The 21,309-nt window shown below is 39.0% G+C and overlaps 2 protein-coding genes and 1 long non-coding RNA gene across 6 annotated transcripts; 1 reads left to right on the top strand and 2 right to left on the bottom strand.

Moving 5' to 3' along the window:
• Positions 1-110: 110 nt before the first annotated feature.
• On the top strand, positions 111-466 carry LOC123317192. Its single transcript, XR_006538147.1, has 2 exons — positions 111-236; positions 290-466. It is a non-coding gene; the product is annotated as an uncharacterized LOC123317192 (long non-coding RNA).
• LOC123317191 (sodium-independent sulfate anion transporter) lies at positions 335-8,914 on the bottom strand. Of its 3 annotated transcripts, none has more exons than XM_044903597.1 (8): positions 8,802-8,914; positions 4,804-4,952; positions 3,002-3,442; positions 1,889-2,109; positions 1,421-1,781; positions 1,062-1,364; positions 864-1,009; positions 335-808 (listed from the first exon to the last, which is right to left on the bottom strand). In XM_044903597.1, the coding sequence occupies exons 2-8, from the start codon at positions 4,934-4,936 to the stop codon at positions 470-472; spliced, it is 1,944 nt and encodes a 647-aa protein (XP_044759532.1). In that variant the 5' UTR covers positions 4,937-4,952; positions 8,802-8,914; the 3' UTR covers positions 335-469. The 3 variants fall into 3 exon arrangements, with proteins under 3 accessions (XP_044759532.1, XP_044759530.1, XP_044759531.1); XM_044903595.1 differs by lacking the exon at positions 8,802-8,914 and adding an exon at positions 7,394-7,755; XM_044903596.1 differs by lacking the exon at positions 8,802-8,914 and adding an exon at positions 7,093-7,228.
• A 1,035-nt stretch (positions 8,915-9,949) lies between these two features.
• Positions 9,950-21,201, bottom strand: LOC123316496 (lethal(2) giant larvae protein). 2 transcript variants are annotated; one of them, XM_044902597.1, is made up of 12 exons: positions 21,047-21,201; positions 20,693-20,798; positions 17,133-17,551; positions 16,320-16,537; positions 15,998-16,224; positions 15,143-15,374; positions 14,334-15,059; positions 13,735-14,022; positions 13,162-13,678; positions 12,150-12,426; positions 11,061-11,310; positions 9,950-10,714 (listed from the first exon to the last, which is right to left on the bottom strand). In XM_044902597.1, the coding sequence occupies exons 2-12, from the start codon at positions 20,777-20,779 to the stop codon at positions 10,710-10,712; spliced, it is 3,246 nt and encodes a 1,081-aa protein (XP_044758532.1). In that variant the 5' UTR covers positions 20,780-20,798; positions 21,047-21,201; the 3' UTR covers positions 9,950-10,709. The 2 variants fall into 2 exon arrangements, with proteins under 2 accessions (XP_044758532.1, XP_044758533.1); XM_044902598.1 differs by lacking the exon at positions 11,061-11,310.
• Between the last annotated feature and the right edge of the window lie 108 nt (positions 21,202-21,309).

Here is a 21,309-nt window from a genome sequence, read left to right as displayed (position 1 = left end):
TTGGGAGATGTCAAAATGAAAAATAGTGGCTTTAATCTGACCCCTTTGACACCCCACAAGTCTGAGATAGTTCTGTCGGAAACAGTTGTTTATAACCTAGTAATCTTTCAGATCTGAAAGGGACTTCAAGGAAAGAGTTGAATCAAATACAGTTGAGTTAGAAGTAAAAGACAGAAGTGGAGGTAATATAGACCTATACTATTCTCTTGAGTCTGAAACAGAGCAGTTTGAAGATGGTGAGAAAAATCTGATGAAATCCAGAACAAAATATGAAAAACCTCTTTTTCAGCGCTCTGATTGATGGGTTCCTGAACTCCTGTACATACTAAATAAGTTTACACAAAAATAACAATGTTTTTATTCAAAAATAGATCACGTATCTAACATTCGTCCACCTTTTAAGAGATGTTTGTTCAAGTGATGCCAGATATAAAAGGTAAAAGTAAAACTCTCTGTTCAAACGACACTTCTACTTTATTACAAAAGACTTATGCTCTATCAACCTCTCGAGTTCATCTTCATTATACACCACCACAAAATCCTTCGGGCTCAATCCCTCAAAAACTGCACTGACACTAGGCTTCAGGTTGTAGAATATCAACGGTTGCTTTCTCGACGCAAAATCAGCCGTCAAAATTTGTATCACGCAAGCAGCAGTGTAGTCTGCACCGTAAATGTAGGAACAATCCAGCACCACGATCTTTTCTTTAGTTGAATACTTGGTCACCAAATTCCTGACGTAATCTACAGATGGGAATATCAGGCATCTGTCTGGAGTCAGCATTAAGTACTCAAACCCATTTTTGGTCTGAAAATTAAAGAGATTTCACCAATATTCTACATGATAAATACGAAAAACTCACTTTCAATCGTTCTATGGTAATTTTTGGCCTTGCTGCTTGATGTAGTATGAAAATCAAGTTGATGGCTACTCCAATAAACACTCCCCGCTCCAAAGGCAATATAAGGCAAGCGATAAATGTTCCAAGCCCTGGTATCAAATCGCTTTCTGGAAAACACCAAAAAATTATCGATTACCCAAGATATTTCGTACAACTCACTTTTGGTTCTCCACATGGGTTTGACAACTTTGACCTCCACCATGAAGATAACAGCAGCTATGAGCACAGCAGCCAATGCTGCTTTTGGAATGAAATAGAAGCAAGGCGTGAAGAAAAGAAGAGCTAAAACGACCAAGATACCAGCATAGACCGAACACAAAGGTGTTCTAGACCCACTGCTGTGTTGGACTGCGCTTCTCGATAAGGACCCAGAGGCTGGGAAAGCCTGGACGAAGGAATTCAAGATGTTGCAGATGCCCATCGCCAGAAACTCCTGGGTGGAATCGACTGTTTTACCATTAGCTGCAAAAGTTCGGATTAAAACAATTATATTCTTGTCTGACTGTAGGTATAAGTACCGAAGGCTTTGCAAATGGCGATGTTCTCCAGCAAGGCCAGTAGGGGAACAATGATGATACCGCTTCCAAGGTCTGACACCATATCTTTGAAGGTCACGACTACTGTGCTGTTTCCCTCAATCTTCTCATATTCGAACTTTGGCATCTGGAGATTGGGAAGTCCTTGTGGAACATACCCAATAAGGGAGAACGGAACATGACCCGTTTTATAATAGTAGTACCCGATGGAACCACTGGCAACTACTAGAATGGCGTTGCGTGAGGTAGCAATGAACCATAACAACCTATTCCTCCAGATCTTGATAGGAGTCCTCGGTTTGCCATCTTCACTGGTCGTTGAAATCGGAATTTGGGATCCTAACTGGAATAAAACGAGAACTGCCTGAATTCATCATCGTCGCGTTGAAATTTTTGGTATTCCGCAAGGTGGCGTCCTTGGGCCGGCTTTTTTCAGACGCCGTTACTTACCCTGAGTATCAGGAGGCTCAGTATGCACAGGAAGCCGAGGACTGCGTCCCCTACTTTGGTCTGGTGTATGTTCTTGAAGATGTTGGACCAGGTGTGTATGAAAACGCTTCCAGGCGCTGTTATTCCTAGGAGATCCTTCACTTGCGAGGTCAGTATGATAAGAGCAACGGCTGAAGTGAAACCGGAAGCTACAGGTCCGGAAACGAAGTCTATTATAAAACCTGGAATGAAGTATCAGGCTCAGATTGACGAAGGAATAAGAAAAAATTATAAGAAGAGGTAAGTAATTGGATAATTTGAACAATAACGAAAAACTACTGGGAAAATGTACTTCACCAGCTGATCATTTCTGATATTCATATATCCCTCGTGCTAAATCAACCATTATTCACTGGCATATCATCCTTGGTCAAAATCAGAGAGAAATGAGACTCTGAACATATTATATTGCTATAAAGCAATATTGAATAATACAAAGATAATAGATATAATGGATAAAGTCGGTTTATATTATGTCAGTTCATTACATCATTCGACAAAGTGAAACTCTCTATCAACTTTCATAGAGATGCACTTTCTTCATCGTGATAACAGCAGTGGAATCCCTGAATCAACATTTTTATACAATTAATTTTATCTAAATCTCCTAATACCGTAAGGCGTAAATCCGACATTGTGTGTTCAATAAATAAAATCATTAAGTCTCAATTTTATTGAGCATCTAATCAAATCCTTCGAGAACAAAATGCAGCTTTAACTGCTTTACCGGATTCATCACTCTCTTTATCTTTTTATAGGCAGGTTCCAAAACGTCAACTTTGTGTTAATGTTTGTCTCTTCAAATGTCACTCTAGTTGTTTTTTGTCGTCAAGGTTAATACCTGCGAATTTTTGATAAAACCATCAGGAAGTACAAACAGAGAGAGGACTAACTCCCTGATAATGCGATAAATATTCGTTATTGAAACGTAAATATGTAAACTGAGTGCGTTAACATTTGCATTTGAGTCTGATGTAAACGACTCAAGAATTTGGATGACTAGAATATGAATATTCGATATTTCACCCATTTAAAACTTGAAAATAAGTTTGTAGTGATGCAATTCCAACTCACCAAATCCAAACAGGCCCATCAGCAACTGTATCGCCCCCGTCAGCAAACACAGCAAGGTGGCGTGCTCTGCACCCTTATCCCCCACAGTTTCATACGTAATTATCGACACAATGGCCGTAGGACCGAAAGGCACATCTTTGCAACCTCCCAGAAAAATATAAATAAAGCATCCCAAAAAGGATGTATAGAGTCCGTATTGCAGCGGTAAATGCGCAATGTTAGAATAAGCTAAAGCTTGAGGTATCACAGTTAAACCGACAGTTATGCCAGCGACCAGGTCGCCAACCGCCTTTTCTGTCGTATATTGAGGCAGCCACGAGAGTATTGGTAGCCTCCTGTAGAGGGTCTTCTTGGAGCAGATTTTTCTCGCCTTGGATCTGGACCAGTCCGCGAAAGTTCTGAAGGTTTGTCCCACTGAGGAGGTGTTGGAGGCTTCAACGACTGGAAAAGAGGAGTTTTTAGTTGTTTTGCTCGATAAACTTGATATAACTGCAGTTATTTGTTGATTTCTGATAACCTTAAAATAGACCTTTTAATTTTTCTACCAGTTATTTGAATACATAATAATAATAATAATAATAATAATATTTATTCCAAAAATCTTGCTACAAAAATAACACTACAAATATGTTTGAATACTGGAACAAACAAAATACATACTCTCTAGAAAGTACCAGGGGTTGATAAAAGGCTCAATTGAAGGGATTATCCTCTTTCGCAAAGTTAGATGTCATCTGTCATTAAGTATTTTGGTAATCTTGACCCAAACTGACCACTGCCTTGTGCATATGGCTTCAAGGGATTAATAAAAAGTATTATTCTTATTACTTCGGTCTTACATTGCAAATTTTACAAACAATTCACATCTCTGGAGAACGGTCACGTGGTTTTTTTCGGAAAAACCAACCTGTGTACAAACTAGTCGACTTTCTCCAGTTCATTGAAACTAGTTTAGCCAGGAACTCCATGATTCATTACATTCGATTCGCACTCGTGCTAGTCACATGATTCCGACCATGTGCTCTAAATTGTTTTTAATTGATCTATAAGTTCTACTTACGGAAATTTCTCCAGACCAATAGAATGCGTCGAGCAGTAGACATAAAACTGATCCAGAATGAGACTCCTGCTTACATACAGGATGTTGTGAATCATCATAAGAAAAGGAAATACTGATAAAATCAGATTTTGGGAGGGTGTGTCATTTACTGTTAAGGGGGCTTCTGCAGGGTTCAGTTTTGGGTCCTGTATTTCGTAAATCCTTTCTAAAGTCTGGATTAACAATAAACTCATCTATATAATGTAACTTTACTGAAGATTTAACCCATAATAAGAGGCTTATGAAGAGGAAAGGGCAATCGTTCAAGATTTATGACCTTTTCGCACTATATGAAGGTATACCAGATTATCGACGAATCCAAAACCATCCATTCCTTCCGACAACTACCTCAAGGAAGCCAAGACAGGCAGCTGAATAAAAATAGCTGTCGGACAATAAAAATAGGCTTGGTGCAAAAGTCAACTGGATTTTAATTAACAGTCATGTGATCAATAATAGGCCATGTGCTTGCCATTACATTGCATGACTTAACAGTTTAATTAAACCAATTCTCTGTATCGAATTAAGACCTGATTTCACGATTCCGAATTTGAATAAGTGATATTATTCGATTTGGTATGTTGGCTCTTATAGATATTAATGGTGTTAGGTCAGGAAATGCATGGGTGGGTTTCTAACTTGTCTAATGTCAAATCAAATGGAAAATAAAGTCGATTATCTACTATTCTCTACAGTTATTTACCTTCAAAGTCATTACATCCCCTGAAAACTTTTCCGTTGCTACTCAGATCGTGGGTAGAAACAGACAAAGCTGGGTTGATGTAAGCATTTGATTTCAAGTAACCACCACCTCCTTCTCCTTGTATATCCTCCATGTCAGTGGTCACTTCCCTGCAAGAAAAACACCGTAAAAAATGTAATTTTTATGATGAAACGTTAACAAGATGAACCAATTTAAAGGATTTGAAATTTGGGATATTATTCTTCGAATTTCGACGAAATATCTCTGGTCAATTTTATCCAAGAGAATTTGGCAAAATTTCGACACTCCATATCTCAGAAAGGGTGTAAGTTTGACCTCATGCTCCTCCAAGAAATTTCAACACCCTGCAATATGAGGAAAATCCGGAAGTGTCATAAAATGAACGAAACAACTACGTAAAGAAATGAAACATTATCGTCGTCGGTGAAACTGCCGGTACTTTGCAAATTAAATGCTCGGAGGCTGAAGCAAGAGGTGTTTCAGAGAAGAAGTTGACTTTAGGTCATTGACACGTCATCCTTCAATCATCCTATTTTCAAGGAGTTGTGTAAGAACAGGTGGTCGAAGATGCGACTGGTATTTCGGGGAAACCCACAAATTGGTACCAGCAGCCGTGTTTGCATATACACTGCTCAAAAATTGAACTAGATATTGGAGAGAAAATTAGCTTTTTGCACTTGAATCAAATTTTCAGTACTCCTGTACATACCATGTTGGGAGGCGTGTGTTTGCGTATTGCACACGCACGAAATATGGTCCTCATGACACTTTAAGGGCTTAAATTTACAGCAAACTCATTTCTTGTAGGTTTATGATATTTTCAGTGTGGTCTGTATGTGCCATAAGCGGCATTACAACTAATCTGATGTTTTGTATTATCAATTGTGACTCAGCTTCAATATTTGAGGGCAAGAAGATCTACAGTTTCTTCGATCTAACAATTAACAATTTCAAGAGGGTGCTCACACTTTCAATTGAGCTGTGTGTCCCAAAACAAACAGGTTTTAACCGATTCGTTGAGGATAAAACCGACAAAAATGGCCTTGAAAAGCTGCCAGGTAAACTTGAACTTGGGCAACCATCTCAATTTTTTATACAGACAGGTTGGCGAATACTCTAGCACGATCTTGAGAGCTGTCTCTAGGCCAAGGTGACGGTATATATGATATTATACGTTTGTTGATCTTTATTTCTTGTCGAATTTAAGACACTTCCTCGTTCATTAATGTCTGCTTTGTTTAATCAATACGGAAAATGCGCTCTTGGAGGATAGCTGGTCGATTTTTCCATAGTATGATATGGAAATAATCAGGAAATGAGCATTTTAAAGAGGAAGAATCCTCAAACCATCCAAAATTCTTGGAAGAAGATTTGAATATGTTAACTGTTATAACCTGTTTCCCTATACATTGCATCCTAGTGATCACGGCATTAGGTTTGATTGGATTAATAGAAACTTCTTTTGAAGATTCAAAAATAATCAATCCATTTTCGATTTGTGGTGGCAGTGTTTATCAGGAAATAAAAGATATTTTGTGTATAGCAATGGAGATATCATGTTCAGTAGATAATTCTGTTGTTTCCTAATATGTCTCAAATAATATTATATACAAGGTGACTCGGTAAAATGTACTTCCTAAACCACTCATTAAGGGTTCTTCAATCCTAAATCGGTTTTTCCAAAGTAGGTACTTCTCTTGCAACACTTTTTTGTACCTTATTTTTTTTGTTACCAGTTTTCTAGATTAAACATGTATCAAAATAGCATCCTTTGCAGCTTTTTCTTGAAAAAGTTTCTGATTTATCATACTAAAATTAATCGTTCTCGGGTATTTCATGTTCAGAGTGAAAATCCTCGTACAATAATAGATTTTCATCAGTATTGGACATAGTTTTCCCTCAATAAACTAAAATTCCAGATCCGCCTCATCCATGAAAATATTTCTTTCAAAAGGTGGAAAATAAAAAAGTAAACAAATAAAAAAATTGTAGTTCATGTATCTACAGACATGATTAATAGATGTGTGCCTATTTGTAGGTTTGGATGTAGGTTTTTTAAGAATTGAAAATTGTTATTGAGTATTTCTCTGATATTTAACTTGAGAATTCTGAAGGGTTTTGAAACTTTATGGGTAAACTGAACAATATTTGAGGTTATTCTTGAGTTCACAGGGGTTCTTTTGAGAATTCGATTTGTATAAAGTTTAAATTGCCATTTTTTCATTATTTCAGCATCTTTTTCATTTTCAAAAGCACTAATCGATTTACCTACTGATTTTGATGATAAATTCAGCCTGGAGAAGATGTAAAATAAACACAACCTAGCGATTGATCCCGAGTTATCATTGTATGTTGATTAAAGAACGAAAATTCCACTGAGAACAAAATTTAAAAAAAAAACAATTACAATAAACAACAATAGATTGAATTCACCAAATTTTTAAACAATCCCTAACAAAATAGACAAAGATAAAGGTCTCAAATCCTAACAAATCGAAATAAAAATGTAAACAATCCATTCCATCGCGGGCAAGAAAAGAAAAAGTAAACAAAACACCTCGAAACTCACATGTGTATCCGGATATCGTCCCCCGGCTCCTCGTACTCGTTGATCTGCATCGTGAGCCACCCTATCCTGAAGACGTACGTACAAAAAATACCCGAAACGCGGGATCTCGGCGGAGCGCGTTTGTTTACGGACGCGCGCGCGACGTTCTGTCAACTGTGTAACTCGAGAACCGCTTAAATATGTATATAGTCAATTAATTTACAAGATCACGCGAAACCGTTTTATATTTTTCAGATGGAATTCCATAACCGGTATATTTACAAACTATAAAGCGACCTGCTCACGTGAGTGAAGGGAATTCGACGATCTTCACGAGATAATGGAAGCATTAAACTCGTTTCGGGATGGAAATCGACGGTGGGGAAAGGACTACGGGGATTTTTGGATCCGGAGTGGAAAGTCGGTGCTGGCAGTGCCGGATTTAAACGTTTTTCGGTAGTGTTTTAGGTCGGAAACCATTGGCAGGGTCGGAAAATATTTTTGATTCTTCTTATAGGGATTGAATGCATTTTCAAACTAAAAACGAAAAAAAATTTGTGTTTTTTTTTTCAATTATCTGTTGCGTTTCCAATTTTCCCATAGGAAAATCTCTAATACGCACTCTGGGACAACAATTAATTCATTATCATTGCCTAAAAAGTGGTCAGCAACCTTTCAGTATCATCACAAAACGTTTCTTGATGCCCTGAAAAAAATAGCTGCAATTTCTAAAAAGCAAAGTGTTGAAACTCATCCTCAGAGTGCAATGACCCTTGGCAATGATATATTACTCGACCAGCACTGCCTATATTCGTGGTTTTGAGGATTTGGAGGGTCTTTCAATTAACCATCAGTTCTATGTTCTGTAACTAATTATGAAAGGTGACCAATTTCACTTGGGACAGCCTATATATCCAACTGAGAACGTCATCAGAGATTTCAGTCAGTTCCTGGTACGAAACTGATTCACGTAAACCATAAGCGTATTTAAATAACTGGGTTCAAAAGTACAACGTTTCGTCGAATCTATTGAATCATTCTAATGAATGCCGAGCAACGCCGGCAAAACACTTCAATTGAAAGGCTTGTAGATGAAAGAGGATTATCAGGTCAAAATCAGAATCATATGATGGTATTAAACGTGCTGTTCGACGTACAATTAAAGCGGAGCTATAGGTTGTTGCTCAGTGAAGTGGCAGGCTCTAGATCAACTATACTCAGTGACACTCTGGATGTTTTTCATCCAGAATCAGAGGCATACAGTTAAACTCAACCATAACAACATTTAAAATATATTAATATAAGTTATTAACTAAAAATATCATTTATTGTTCCCTCAAAAAATAGTCAAAATGAAAGATGCCTTACTGGTGTAATATGTCTTTCGGCATATTTATGCGCCACCAAATTGAATTTTAAATGCACTTACCTATAAAACTCGTTTTTGTGGCCTCTCTGTCAGTATTTTTTCGGAAACGCCGGTGAAGTGCTTACCACAAGCTCGTTTTCTGGGAATAACATTGAGCGGAATTTTTCTTGAACTCAATTCGATGATATTCGATAATATTACTGGTTTTTCACACCATTTCCGTTAATACGCGTTATAAATATTCCTAGTGTTGAATTTTATCGCATAAAATATGAAAATTGAAACGACAACTATCGAAATTATTTATTCCTCTCATTAGCAAATCGGTAATATGTTTTGAAAGTTTATAGTCGTAGTAAAACGCGTAATATCATCGTTTTATTTTTCCGTATTAGCGGTATTAGAAATTCTGATCTTCCTACGAAGGAAATCATTCCATATTGAGTGTCGAGATTAAGTCTCTCTAAATGTTGCAAAAAAAGAAATTTTTATTCAATTTTTTAACCGCAAACTGTGGAATGTGAAATTCATTGCTCCCCTTCTCTCTCTCTCTCTCTCTCATGGGGTTGGTGCATATAAAAGCCGCCAATAACTCTAGTGGAGGCCCACAACTCCAGTCCAGACATTAGACTAGTAACTCTAGTGAAGTTAACAGAAGAATAACTCTAGTAGAGTTATTAGACTAGCAACTCTAGTCGAGTTATTAGATCACTAACCAATAACTCTAGTGGAGTTATTAGACTAGTAACTCTGGTGGAGCTATTAGACTAGTAACGCTAGTGGAGTTATTATACAGTAACTCTAGTGGAGTTACTGGACTAGTAACTCTAGTGGAGCTTTAAGATCAATAACCCTAATGTAGTCATTAGATTTGTGACTTCAGTAAATGTAGTGAAGTTATTCGACTTTAGTGAAATAATTAGACCAATAACTCTAGTAGAGATATTGAACTAGTGATTCTAGTCGAGTTATTAGACCACTAACTGTAGGCAATGGGGTTATTAGAGCTCCTCCAAAAAATATAGCATCCATTCTTTACTCTTCATTTGAGAGTGTTAAAAATTTATTTCAAATTATTATTTAGGGAGTCTGTATGTTCAAATCTTTCACTTTTCCACAACTGTGAAGGGTATCCTCTTCAAGAGACCTAAAATCCATACTTTATTTTCATTATATAGAAGAATTTTCAGGGATAGAGAAAAAGTCAGTTTAATAAAATCTTTTATTCATTTAGTGATGCTTCTCTCGCATAAATCATTTATAAATATAAATTTATAATAAAACTGGATAAAATATCAATATAAAATACTAACAAAATGTTAAGGCATTAGACAATTTTCGGAAAAAAACAGTACATTTCAAACGTTTCCGAATTTTGAATCATCAATTAACCACTCATCATTCACACACAGTACCTCCACCAACTGTAAAATTCTTGATCAGAACACAGTACGAAAAAAAAATTATATCAAAACAAAGTTCGGGGAATTTCTATCGGAGTTTGTACTCTAGCTTAAAAATAACAAATACATCCGCAGTACCACTCCAATCTGAAGAAACTCAATATTGTAACTAATTGAACTGTAGAAAAAAAATACTGCTGACAAAAAATTCTCAAGAATTTCGAAATCCTATCACAATTTCCTCCATTTATATTACAATACTGCATATTGCTTAAAAAATTGAAACTCACGAAATCGGTATATTTCTGAATTATGTACCCTAATCGAGTTACTAGTCTAAACTTGGTACTTCATACAAAATTATAAAATTTTGAATTTGTACTAAATGGAATGAAGATCAATGTAAGTTATAGTCCGACGATCGAATTAAGTAGAAAATTGTACCATTTTTGCGTGAAATACCAAAAGTAATTGATGAAAGATATGGCATATTGTTTCGATATAAAGTGTGCTTCATGGATGTCGCACTTTGTTCCATCTCCTCGAAGCTGTCATATGTTTTTACTTAGTCTGAAAATAAAAATCTTTACTGGAAACAGATGCTAAAATTACAACAGAAAATTTCAGGGAGTTTATAGAAACCCAGAATATTCGGCGAGAAGATTACACCTACTCTGCGTTGAGAAGTGAACAAGGTGGCAACGCCGCTCTCAAATGTCACCTAAATCTGTTGGGTTAAGCGACCGGTGTAATTTTCTCGCACATTTCAAATCCTGCGATGGTAATGACAAGAAAAACGTTCAAAGAAAAGGATAAAGTAAGCATTCATTCAGCATATCAAGCTCGAACAACACAAGACAGGATGTAAGCAAAAATAGACACAAGCCAAACTCGTAACGCCATTCAGTACACTTACTTTCTTCGTTGTTCGCCGCCGAGGTGGTAGTCGTCGTCGTCGTGGTGGAACTTGTCAAGCCTTCCTGATTGTTAGTGATCACTGTTGTTATGGTTTTGGTTATCGACATGCTGGCCAAATGTCTATTTACATCGTCTATCGATCCGAGGCCCAGATGGTCCCTTACACTGTCTATCGTAATATCACCTATGCTGCTCGATACTGTCATGTTATGCGGCGTTTCGTCGCCGTTTTCTTTCACTTCATCAGTCTGGAAACCACAAGGTTTAACGGTGAGGGGTCTAATGGGTTACGCGGGTCGATCGTGGTCGTTAGTTTTGTTAATGGAATTATGATGGGCTGATAGGTCGGACATTACCTAGAATCGGTTTTAAATGATCCTGCTCTTATGGTGATTTGTTAGTAAACAATGGGATTCCATCAGTATCTCAGGCAAACATGCGGAGCAGATTAACACAGTTCGAAGTGTGAAAATGAACCGATACAAGATGTTCCAACGATTATGATGTTATGATGAACCAACACTTCGAAATCGCAAAGAAGTTAACGCCGACGAGGCTTTGAACAATAAACTGGCAAGTATCTAGATTCAGAGTGAACCACAGAGAGCGTATCGCTCTCTACTTAATTCAGTCGTCATCGTTGGTTGCGTTATGCGGTACTGATGGGCTCTAATAAGAGCGGAACCTATCTAACGCCACTCTCCTTGATGGCGATACGTTCACAATGAATCTAGATCCTTGACGGTCCAATTTCTGTTGAGAAATTGTTGTTTTCTCAATAATTGATGTTCGCGTTGTCTTGGGTTGATTGACAATACTGTTTGTCATCCCTATACATCGAATAATTACAGGTGTACCATACGGCTGCTCGAAAAAAGATAAATAAATTCGAACATTAAGTAACAACAAACATTTCCAACATAAACTAACGGATCATCACATAAAAAAGGACCAACATGGAACATACATCGTACCGAAACATAACATAGATCGACTTGAAAACAGAACATAGATCGTATCGTGAAAGAACACAGATCAAATCGAAACAGAGCACAGATCGAGATCGAATGTCATTCCTGTCACTCACCTTATTATCGGTTATGCTATTGTTTTTCGTCTCCGCGTTGCCGTTGACCACGACGGCCTCTTCCAGGTCCAAATTTTCGGCGGCCGTCTGCGGTTCCTCGTTCTCGGTTGTCGCTGCTCGGTCGGTAGCTGCCTCGTCTCGCGCCCCCTTTGGGATCTTCAGGAAGCATCGGGCGTGCGTGGAGAACGTCGTCGACAGCGACAACCTCTGCAGTTCGGAGGACGAATGAAAGAATAGGGCCTCCGCGTTCTTCGTGAAGATCAGGGAGGATATGCCGCTGAAAGGAAGGCTGTCAGTGTGTTTTTAACCTAGATTTAACCCTAGTTGGGTTAAATTTCCTGAATATTGACAACAAGCGCTCCTGTGGGCACAACACAAGTCGTAACCAACGATTCTAACGAGCTATTGTGATTTTGGTTCGAATCGGATGAAGGGTTTTTGAGTTAATGGATTTTTTCGAAAAAAATGTTATGGCACGCTACAGTCCGCAATTTTGGATCTATCGATGCGAAAATCTGCGAGGTTGTGCTTATCCGGAGCAAGACGCGGCCTATCGCTTTTGGTCAGAATCGATCCGGCCGTTTTTTGAAACCTACCGGAGTCACTTTCCAGAAGTTTTTCGAGCGTCAGGTATAGCGATTTTGTGCTTCAGTTATAGCGATTTTTGAGCTTTAGGTATAGCGATTTTTGAGCTTCAGGTATAGCGATTTTTTAGCGTCAGGTATAGCGAATTTTGAGCGTCAGGTATAGCGGTTTTTGAGTTTCAGGTATAGCGATTTTTGAGCGTCAGGTATAGCGAATTTTGAGCGTCAGGTATAGCGATTTTTGAGCTTTAGGTATTGCGATATTTCGAGCTTCATTTATAGCGGTTTTTTGAGCGTTAGGTGTAGCGATTTTTCGAAAGAAACCCATTTCAGATAGATAGAGAAAGTTGTTTGTTTATATAGTGAAACGGAGTAGATTTTTGGTGTTTCTATTAGGCAGATTTAGTGTTGATCCTGTTTTGACTTACTTGATGTCTTCCCTCCTTATGGTGGCAGCCGTCAGCTGCCTCTTCAGGTCCGGTATGGTCAGTATGAGGCACTCCCCGATGTTCGTCAAACACAACAGGTCGATCTCGGAGTAATCCTTGTACTCCGGATGGTTACCGTGGAAGGTGGCGAAGTTCATCCTCCTGATCCTCGCGCCCTCGTGGGCGGTGAGCTTGTATTTACAGTAGGGCTTCAAATTAGGCAGGGTGAAGATCTTGAACTGTTCCTCGGACGCTATGATAACCCTGTGTGCCTGAGTGGTATCTGGGAGCGGCGACACCCCCTTCTCGACCTCCAGGGGTTCGGGTAGGGGTTTGTTGGATCCGTCCAGGACGGCGACTGCTATCACCGGCGCTCTATGTTTTAGCTGGATCTCTTTCGCCAGCTGACATATGACAGCCTGCGAGTCCCTTAGTCCGCTGTTCGGCACGGCTATTGTGAATGCGTAAACTGTGCCGTTGTGTGTACCTGCCCATAGTGTGGGGTTGGTGTTTTGGGCTGCAAACGAAGTTATTTAAGTTTAAATCATACTACGGACGTTTATTTCTACTTACAGTTTATCAGGAACGTCCTAGCGAAGTATAGACACCTAACGAACGAACCCATAGGTTCGTCGGCTGGTCTCGCCTCGATCTGTCTCTCCACGGGTTTCGTCTCCACGAAATCCTCGCTCGGCGGCAGTTTACGAGCCGGCGGAGACGTCGGCGAAGCCGCGGTGTTACCCTGGGGGTTGTTACTCCTCCTCTGCGATCTACCCTTCCTCAAACGTCTGAAGGACTCCCTCAGGGATTTCTTGAACGACTTCCGTCGCGATATGGGCGCGTCTCCGGCCCCCGTGAGATCTAAACAGAATCATAAATAACAATAGTTGACAACTGCGACATCCCGATCGAATCGTCCTAACCTCCGCCGCATCATTTCGTGAAATTCGTAAAAACAGAGGCCAAAAACGACACCCTATGAATCGAACCGATGTCAAACGCGACGCTCTGTGATCGTTGACAACTGGCTGTCATCGAAGTGTCAAATACCTGTCATTTTGTATGGACGTGGCGTTATCCTCACGCCTTTATGGGTATTTTAACATACAGGGTGAGTATTTGACGGGCAATGGAGGTTAGATCGACTAGATCCAGCGCGGGTGAGCACTCACCGTTCGGATTCAGCGTGCACTTCACCATGACCGCCTCCCTCCTGACGTAGTCGAACAGCGCCACCCCGTGGGCGGTACCGGCGGCCACCAGGCCCCAATCGGCCTGGAGCACGCAACAAGTGACCGCCGCAGGTGGATGGAGCTGCAGCAAAGACGTGCACTGAAAACCCCTGCTCTGTCTGACTTCCTCCGTCTTGGCGGTCAACTGACTGTGGCCCTTCCAGACGAACCCATCCCTATCGCTCACTATATTCATGGTGACGGCCTTGACTGAACCCTCCAACACCTCCGTGTCGAACTTGGAGATCAGGACCTGCCCCGCAGTACCGGCAACCACCAGGGTACCGCTCAGGGGGCACATATCGATCTTCTTCACCGCTAGTCTCGGGTCGTCGGAATAAGGGTCGAAGATGCCGGTCTTCCTGAAGGGCGGCCATTCCTCCTCCATGTCCTCGGCGTCCGGCGAGACCTCGTCGAACACGTCGCCGACGAAGAACTGGGAGGAGCTGAATTTGTAGATGGGCGTGAGGGTGACGCCCCCCGCGTTCCAGAAACGCACGGTGCCGTCCTCGTGACCGGTGAGCAGGAGCTCGCGCCTGGGCCTGTCGTTTTCCTTCGGGTGGAGGAGGTCGCCACCGTCTATGGGCCAGGGTTTGTTCGAGTACAGGTGGCTGGTTTGCGCCCTGCCCGCGTCCTTCAGGAGGTTCCACAGTTCTTCGGGAACGCCTGGGGAAGAATTGACGTTTGAAATGACGTAAAGCAACGTCTCATTAGGTGAACAACCCACTGAAGACTGTTTTAAAACGTACCAGAGACGTATTGACTGCAGGTGATGGCGGAGGCGTGTAAAGTAACCAGGTAAGGTAGACTCATCATTTTCCATTCCTTACATTCCAGGTCTATGGCCACCAATTCCTCTTCGGCAAGAACTATCAAGGCTTCCGGTTCCCCTTTAACACTACTAGTCTCACCGTTTACTAAGTTCTCGTTACTTCCTTCAGCTTTTTGAGGCTTGGAGTCAATTATTATAAAATCTATCACCTGAAGACCAAATTGATCATGTTATGCGATGGTTAAGACTTATCAAATTCAAAAAAACTAATATCTATTACTATTACAGAGCCTGCAGATTATATCTGTTATCATTGAAGGTAGACACTTGGTACCCAACTGAAAAATAAGTACGGAGCTGTATTAAAAGTAACTAAGGAAAGCCTGTTCCAAATTTCAAGTCTTTCTTCAACGATACAAGATAAACCTTCAAGCCTCTAAGACCTTCTAACATATAAACATGCAGAAACAACGTGTGGAACATAGTTTCAAACAGTGAATATTGAAATCATCAACGAATTTTCTCCATTAAAAATGTTCATACAGATACCATAACCTAAATAATTAGAACGCAAAATTGATCATTTTTATTCCACATCAACAGAATAATCACTTTTGGCTGAGGAATACCTTATTTTTAAGCGTTTCTCCATCTTCTGATTCATAATCTGCCTAGCATGAAACGAAATGCCAATGAAAGTTTATAAACAACAAAAATTAATTCGAACTACACAAAGAAAAAAACTATAAAAAATCTCACAATACTACAATAAAACACCACACTAAAAACTAAGGCCATAATAACGATAGAATCGAAGTACAAACTTTCTCACCTTGCTGGTGAAGTCAAAACACACATGATGGTCGTCACCGTGTATAACAGTCACTGTATATTTATCGCTGTAAGTCGCTCTAGGTAGACCGCCAGAAAAAACGACCAGAGGTGTATCATTTTGTTCTTTTACCAATATTTTAGGAGCACTTCTGCACGGAAAAGGCCCATAAGGTGTGTTTGGTTCAGGTTTGACCGTTTCCTCAATGTTCCATTTCATGTGACTTCCTGACGACAACAGAAGAGATTAAACACTGTCGTTTTCACTTATAACAGAAAAATATTGGACCAAGAAGATACCCATGGGGCACGCCACGACTTACCATCGTTGTGGGAGCTGTAAAAAGTTTCACCATCATCACTCCAACAAACAGACTCCAGCTGTTGGCTGACAATGAACGACTTAATGGCAGTGTTTTTAGATTTGTCCCAAAGTATCATCAGTCCCCTGTTATAACCGATGAGTATGTTGTCCGGTTTACCAGGTTGCTCTTCGATGCATTCAACAGCTCCGGGATTTAACTTGTAATCCTCTGGAACGCTGGAATGTTTTAAAGGGGATGTCAGTTGCTTCCGGTAACAGAAAGTGTGAGGTTAGGTGTCTGAGGATAGTTTTGGCGGTTTGGCAACGATGCTTCATATCAAATACTGACAATATTCTATGATTTTTGATGGGGCTTGCACTTTATTTGCTATATGCATCGATTTATGTAGAATATTCTTGTGTGGGGAGCATTTATTACATTTGAAATCCACATCTTATGTATGCAGCTTTTCCAAGACATAGAATGCTACTATTTAAAGAAAAACAGTTTCTAGTGGATGAAATTAACACCTCTTTGGGCACATTCAATACTTTTCGAATAGTTAAAAAATTGGCGATAAGGAAAATTGTAATCTTATATTGATTCAAGATATGAGAGATAACCAATCCAAATGAGAACCTCAATTTAAGGTCTTCCAGTCAATGGGTGAGGAATGTTTACAAATATTTATCGCACTTTCGTCAACAAACAACACTAGATATCATCTTGAGGAAACACCTTAATCTGGACTGCTTACGAAACCTTATATACCTTAATTAAGATCAACTTTATGCGTTAGTTAGTTCGAAGGAGCTGACAATCTTCACTCACTTTTGCATGACAACATCCTGATAAATTATATCGGGCGTCATTGTGAACGTAGCCAAATCTAGCAGATAGATATTACCACCTTCTGTGCCTAGCAGAAGGTGCTTCTTGCTCGACTCCACGCACATGGTGGATATCTTCTTCAGTTTGCCCTCCAACGACTGAAACTTGACCTCCGTGAGGGCGTTGTTGATCTCCCACAGGTGCAGGGAGTTGTTGTCGCATAGCGACACGACCCTGCCTTGAGCTGGTAGGAAGATCAGCCTTGTGACCGCGGTAGGGTTCTGGTGTTGTCCATAGAACTCCACGCCCGGCTGACCGAAGACCTTTATGGCCCCGGTGGCTGTACCGAGGGCCAGGAGTCTGAGGGACGGGTCCCAAGCCATGGCGGTGGGTTTGTGTGGGAATCCATGTTGAGCGGTCTGACAAAAAAAAAATCTGTTAATAGGTTAATATGAACATCTAAACGTTGATATTAAACGCTAGGCCATAGGGCTTTTCTCCTAGATTATCGTAACTATGTTATTTAAACTCGTAACTAAGGGCCAAACTTTCTGATTGGTCGGAATTGGGGCATTTTCTATACTCCCGATAATGGTTTGACATTTTGAATCAAATGTCATAATTTGGATCGAGAAAATCTGAATACTATCAAAAGTGTGCAGTCTACACCAAGGAGATATAGATTTTATATATCTTGGTTTACCCGACGATGAATTTTATTAATCGTTATTGTGGTGAGAGTTGAATAGGCGTTACTTCCTTACGACAATCAGATTTCATAACCGGAGCAATGCACGTGAAAGTCTAAATTTAACGATAGTTTATCATGATACAAAAAAAAAGTACCACGATAGTTTATCGCTGCTTATCAGTGAAAAACCCATATAACGTGAGAAAACCAAGGCCTGCTTCGGCAATGACCCATATGCACCTCTATAATTCGGAATTACGACTAAATGACGACAGACTACAGAGCCGACCGATCTCTAGGTACTCAGAGTACTTTCCTGTGGGTGACTAATAACATAACGGTAGATCCTCCAAAGATCGAGACTCACCTACCTGTAAATAGAACTTGATATCGTATCATCTGACATGTTACAATAGATAGTCGGTTGATATTTGCGGTTGTGTCGTAATCGAAAGGTTACACGGTGAGAACATAAAGTGGATACCAGAAGACGAATATAATATTTCAGGTTGGGAAAGGAATACTATACCCGATTACGTAATATACGGTTTTGAGGGATCTGAGATCGAACAGAACACATCTCGAACAAAGGAAGAGTAAGTTATGGGGTAAACCCGAGAGTAAACCATAGATTATTCATTAATCCATAGTGTAAACATTGAAATGTTAAAATTTTCATAATCTGACACACTTCCTTAATCTATCTCGTCGAAATTTGGAGCAGAATTCGAGCGGCAGATGAAAATATTCCACCCTTGGTATTGCACAAACTCGTTATCTGTGGAATTCGTTTTTATGACGATTTCAAACGACCAAGAGTAGCAACAGAGGTATTCTAATCTCCAACTCTTATGCACCGGACATCCACCCACTCCATGCTACCTGCACAAGGTCGTTAGCATAAAGGAAGTGGACAACAATAGCGAAATATTTCAAGTATTGGAAGTCCCCGCTGATAATGATGTTATGACAATTTCATTCAGATAAGAGGTGGACCACAGACCACAAATAGGGCCTCTTCAAGAACTATGAAATAGATAATCGAAGTTAGCTCCGGTCATAGAACTTTTGATTTATAGAAATTACGGGGAGATGGTTGTTCGAGAAAGGGTTTCGGCAAATAATGAACCAATGTGCCGAATTTTTCAGTTCACTATTCAGCCAGGAGGATCAGAGACGGATTTGAAATGTCTCATACGTATTGGAAGTCGTATTTTCCACTTATTAAGTTTATAGCGAATCGTAGAATTATTTCTATGCGCCTTCATCGTATCGGATACGGAAAACCACAGAAAAATTATGTATTCCGATGACGTCCGACGTCAAATTAAATCCAACATGGGTGCCGCTTCATAGCGTTTTCTTTTTCGTTGAAAATAATGAACAAATCAAGTGAATGAATCGTGTTCATAAACAATCGTTCAGAATATGTAACTGTCGAATCGTAAAAGAGAATCGATCAATATTCATTACACGCCAATAAAGATATATTTCGTGAATTTAGATAAATTCGGCACGTAGTTGAACACAATTAAATCTGCGTATTCTTGAAATAAACGGAACAAGGACTTAATGTCTGATCGATGTTTATGACTGAAAAAAATGGTGAGCTACTACATCTCGCTAAAATCACCATATCTAGTCAGACATTTCTAGCCGTAAACTAACGTTAGTTCTTTTCTTTTTCAGGGTGAGCATCCTTTTTTACAAATCCAATTAGCGGATCAATAAAATGAGAATCTACATAATGAATTCGTGAAGATCATATTTATTTAAGAAAGATAAAAACGATAGGGAGATAAAGCTTGCAAAATGTTTACCCTCCAAAGCTATCTAACTAAAAATGTAATCGTTCACGCCCATAGTGGCATAGCAATTGAGTTATTATTTCCAATAAAATACCGACGCCACGTCAAGATCTGTTACTAGCGTATTCAGATCGACTAGAGTATTAATTGAACAAAATTGACGTAGTTTTATGCTCCGAATTAGGTATACGCGCTAAAGTCTAATACGCGTGAATTTTTTTTATTTGTTTCTTTTGCTTTTATTTTTTAATTCAACTAGCACACAGATAATCCACAGAAGGAATAGATATTCTGTGCTTCAACCAAAGAAAGAAAAGTTTAAATGATTAGAAATGTCATCATGACCGCCGTCCTATGATGTTCTATGATTTTGGAACACCTGATTGTAGAAAGAATAACTCACTAAAAAAGAGAATAACCCTTGAAAAATTAATACTTTGAAACCCTAATGTTATAATAGTATACGAGCATGATGATGGTATAAATACTATAGAAGGAAAGAATACATTGTTTCAAAAGATTATGAAGGAAACAAAATTCCAAAACATTGTGAATAAAAAAAGTTTGATATGATGAAATATTCATAACATATTGAAATCCTGAGATAAATGAGTAATATTAGTTGCATACAAACTACAGCATTGTGTAACTCAGCATGCACTTCTAATTATTTTGACTGTGAGAAAATTAGTCATTGTTACCCAATTGTTTGTTATTAAACATACAACTCAAAACAGTGAAATATAGTTCACTCATATACCTATTTAACTCAAGAACAAAATATTTTTAGTGTCTTGTCAAACATTTAAATTTATCCTTGAGGAAAAAAAAGTCAGTTACAATTTCTGAAAACGTTATGGCCAAAATATGCCATATATTCTTGTACAATTCTATATCAGCATATTGTAGAATACCTACCTGGACAATAAACAACATTAATGATAGGAAAAACCATAGTTTATTAAGTATTTACAATTTTTTGTATATGTATACAACTGCACTAATGCATTTTTTCATAGAATATAACATAATAAGCAATTGCATTTGCTAACAAGACTCACCCTACTATAAGAAAAAAGTTCCTTCTGCAACTTTTGCCTTTCAGTGTTGCTTTGATGTGGTGTCTTTCCTTTAATGAATTTGAACATGATTTATGCCAAAAAAAATCTGAAAGGAAAAGCATTTTCAATTTCCACTGTTACGAGAGAATTTCACAATTCTTTAAACCAGATTTTGTTGAGTTATCTATGAATTTGAATAACAATAAACAAAAATAAGCATATGTCATTTTTGTATTCTCTCTAGTCCTCGTTAGAAACCAGCCAACGCCTGCTTGGCGATAGTAAATTCCTCTGAACATACGATACATATCCGTTGCATAATTTGGCCATACATAAGAGATGACTTGCACTCACCTCTTAACAATCTTTTATAAATAAAAATAAATTAACATCAACAAAAAACAGTTCAAAACTTCACAACACAACGTTTAAGAAGCATTATAGACGAAATGACTCATGACCACCGTTCGGCACAGAAATGAGCACTGATGTGAAAATTTCAAACTACCCAGACACAGATTATAGAATCATTGTTGCCAATATGAATTTAATTGATGACAGGAAAATCAAGTCATAGAATTCAAAAATACAAATCTAAATCATTAATCATTTTATTC

Source organism: Coccinella septempunctata, chromosome 7, assembly GCF_907165205.1.
Source record: "Coccinella septempunctata chromosome 7, icCocSept1.1, whole genome shotgun sequence".
Lineage (NCBI taxonomy): Eukaryota > Metazoa > Arthropoda > Insecta > Coleoptera > Coccinellidae > Coccinella > Coccinella septempunctata.
Note: the sequence above shows the minus strand (reverse complement) of the source record. Positions and strands in the feature narration are given on the sequence as shown.

What these genes read in the sequence shown, in the direction of transcription:
- LOC123317191 (XM_044903595.1), bottom strand. Translation starts at nt 7,443, where the DNA reads ATGCAGATCAACGAGTACGAGGAGCCGGGGGACGATATCCGGATACAC. An exon ending in CGCCATTTGCAAAGCCTTCG is followed by an intron (nt 1,365 to 1,420) that starts GTACTTATACCT and finishes GAACTTTTGCAG; the next exon opens with CTAATGGTAAAACAGTCGAT. An exon ending in TTACCATAGAACGATTGAAA is followed by an intron (nt 809 to 863) that starts GTGAGTTTTTCG and finishes TTTAATTTTCAG; the next exon opens with ACCAAAAATGGGTTTGAGTA.
- LOC123316496 (XM_044902597.1), bottom strand. Translation starts at nt 20,779, where the DNA reads ATGTTCAAATTCATTAAAGGAAAGACACCACATCAAAGCAACACTGAA. An exon ending in TAGGACGTTCCTGATAAACT is followed by an intron (nt 13,679 to 13,734) that starts GTAAGTAGAAAT and finishes CTTCGTTTGCAG; the next exon opens with CCCAAAACACCAACCCCACA. An exon ending in ATAAGGAGGGAAGACATCAA is followed by an intron (nt 12,427 to 13,161) that starts GTAAGTCAAAAC and finishes CCTTCCTTTCAG; the next exon opens with CGGCATATCCTCCCTGATCT.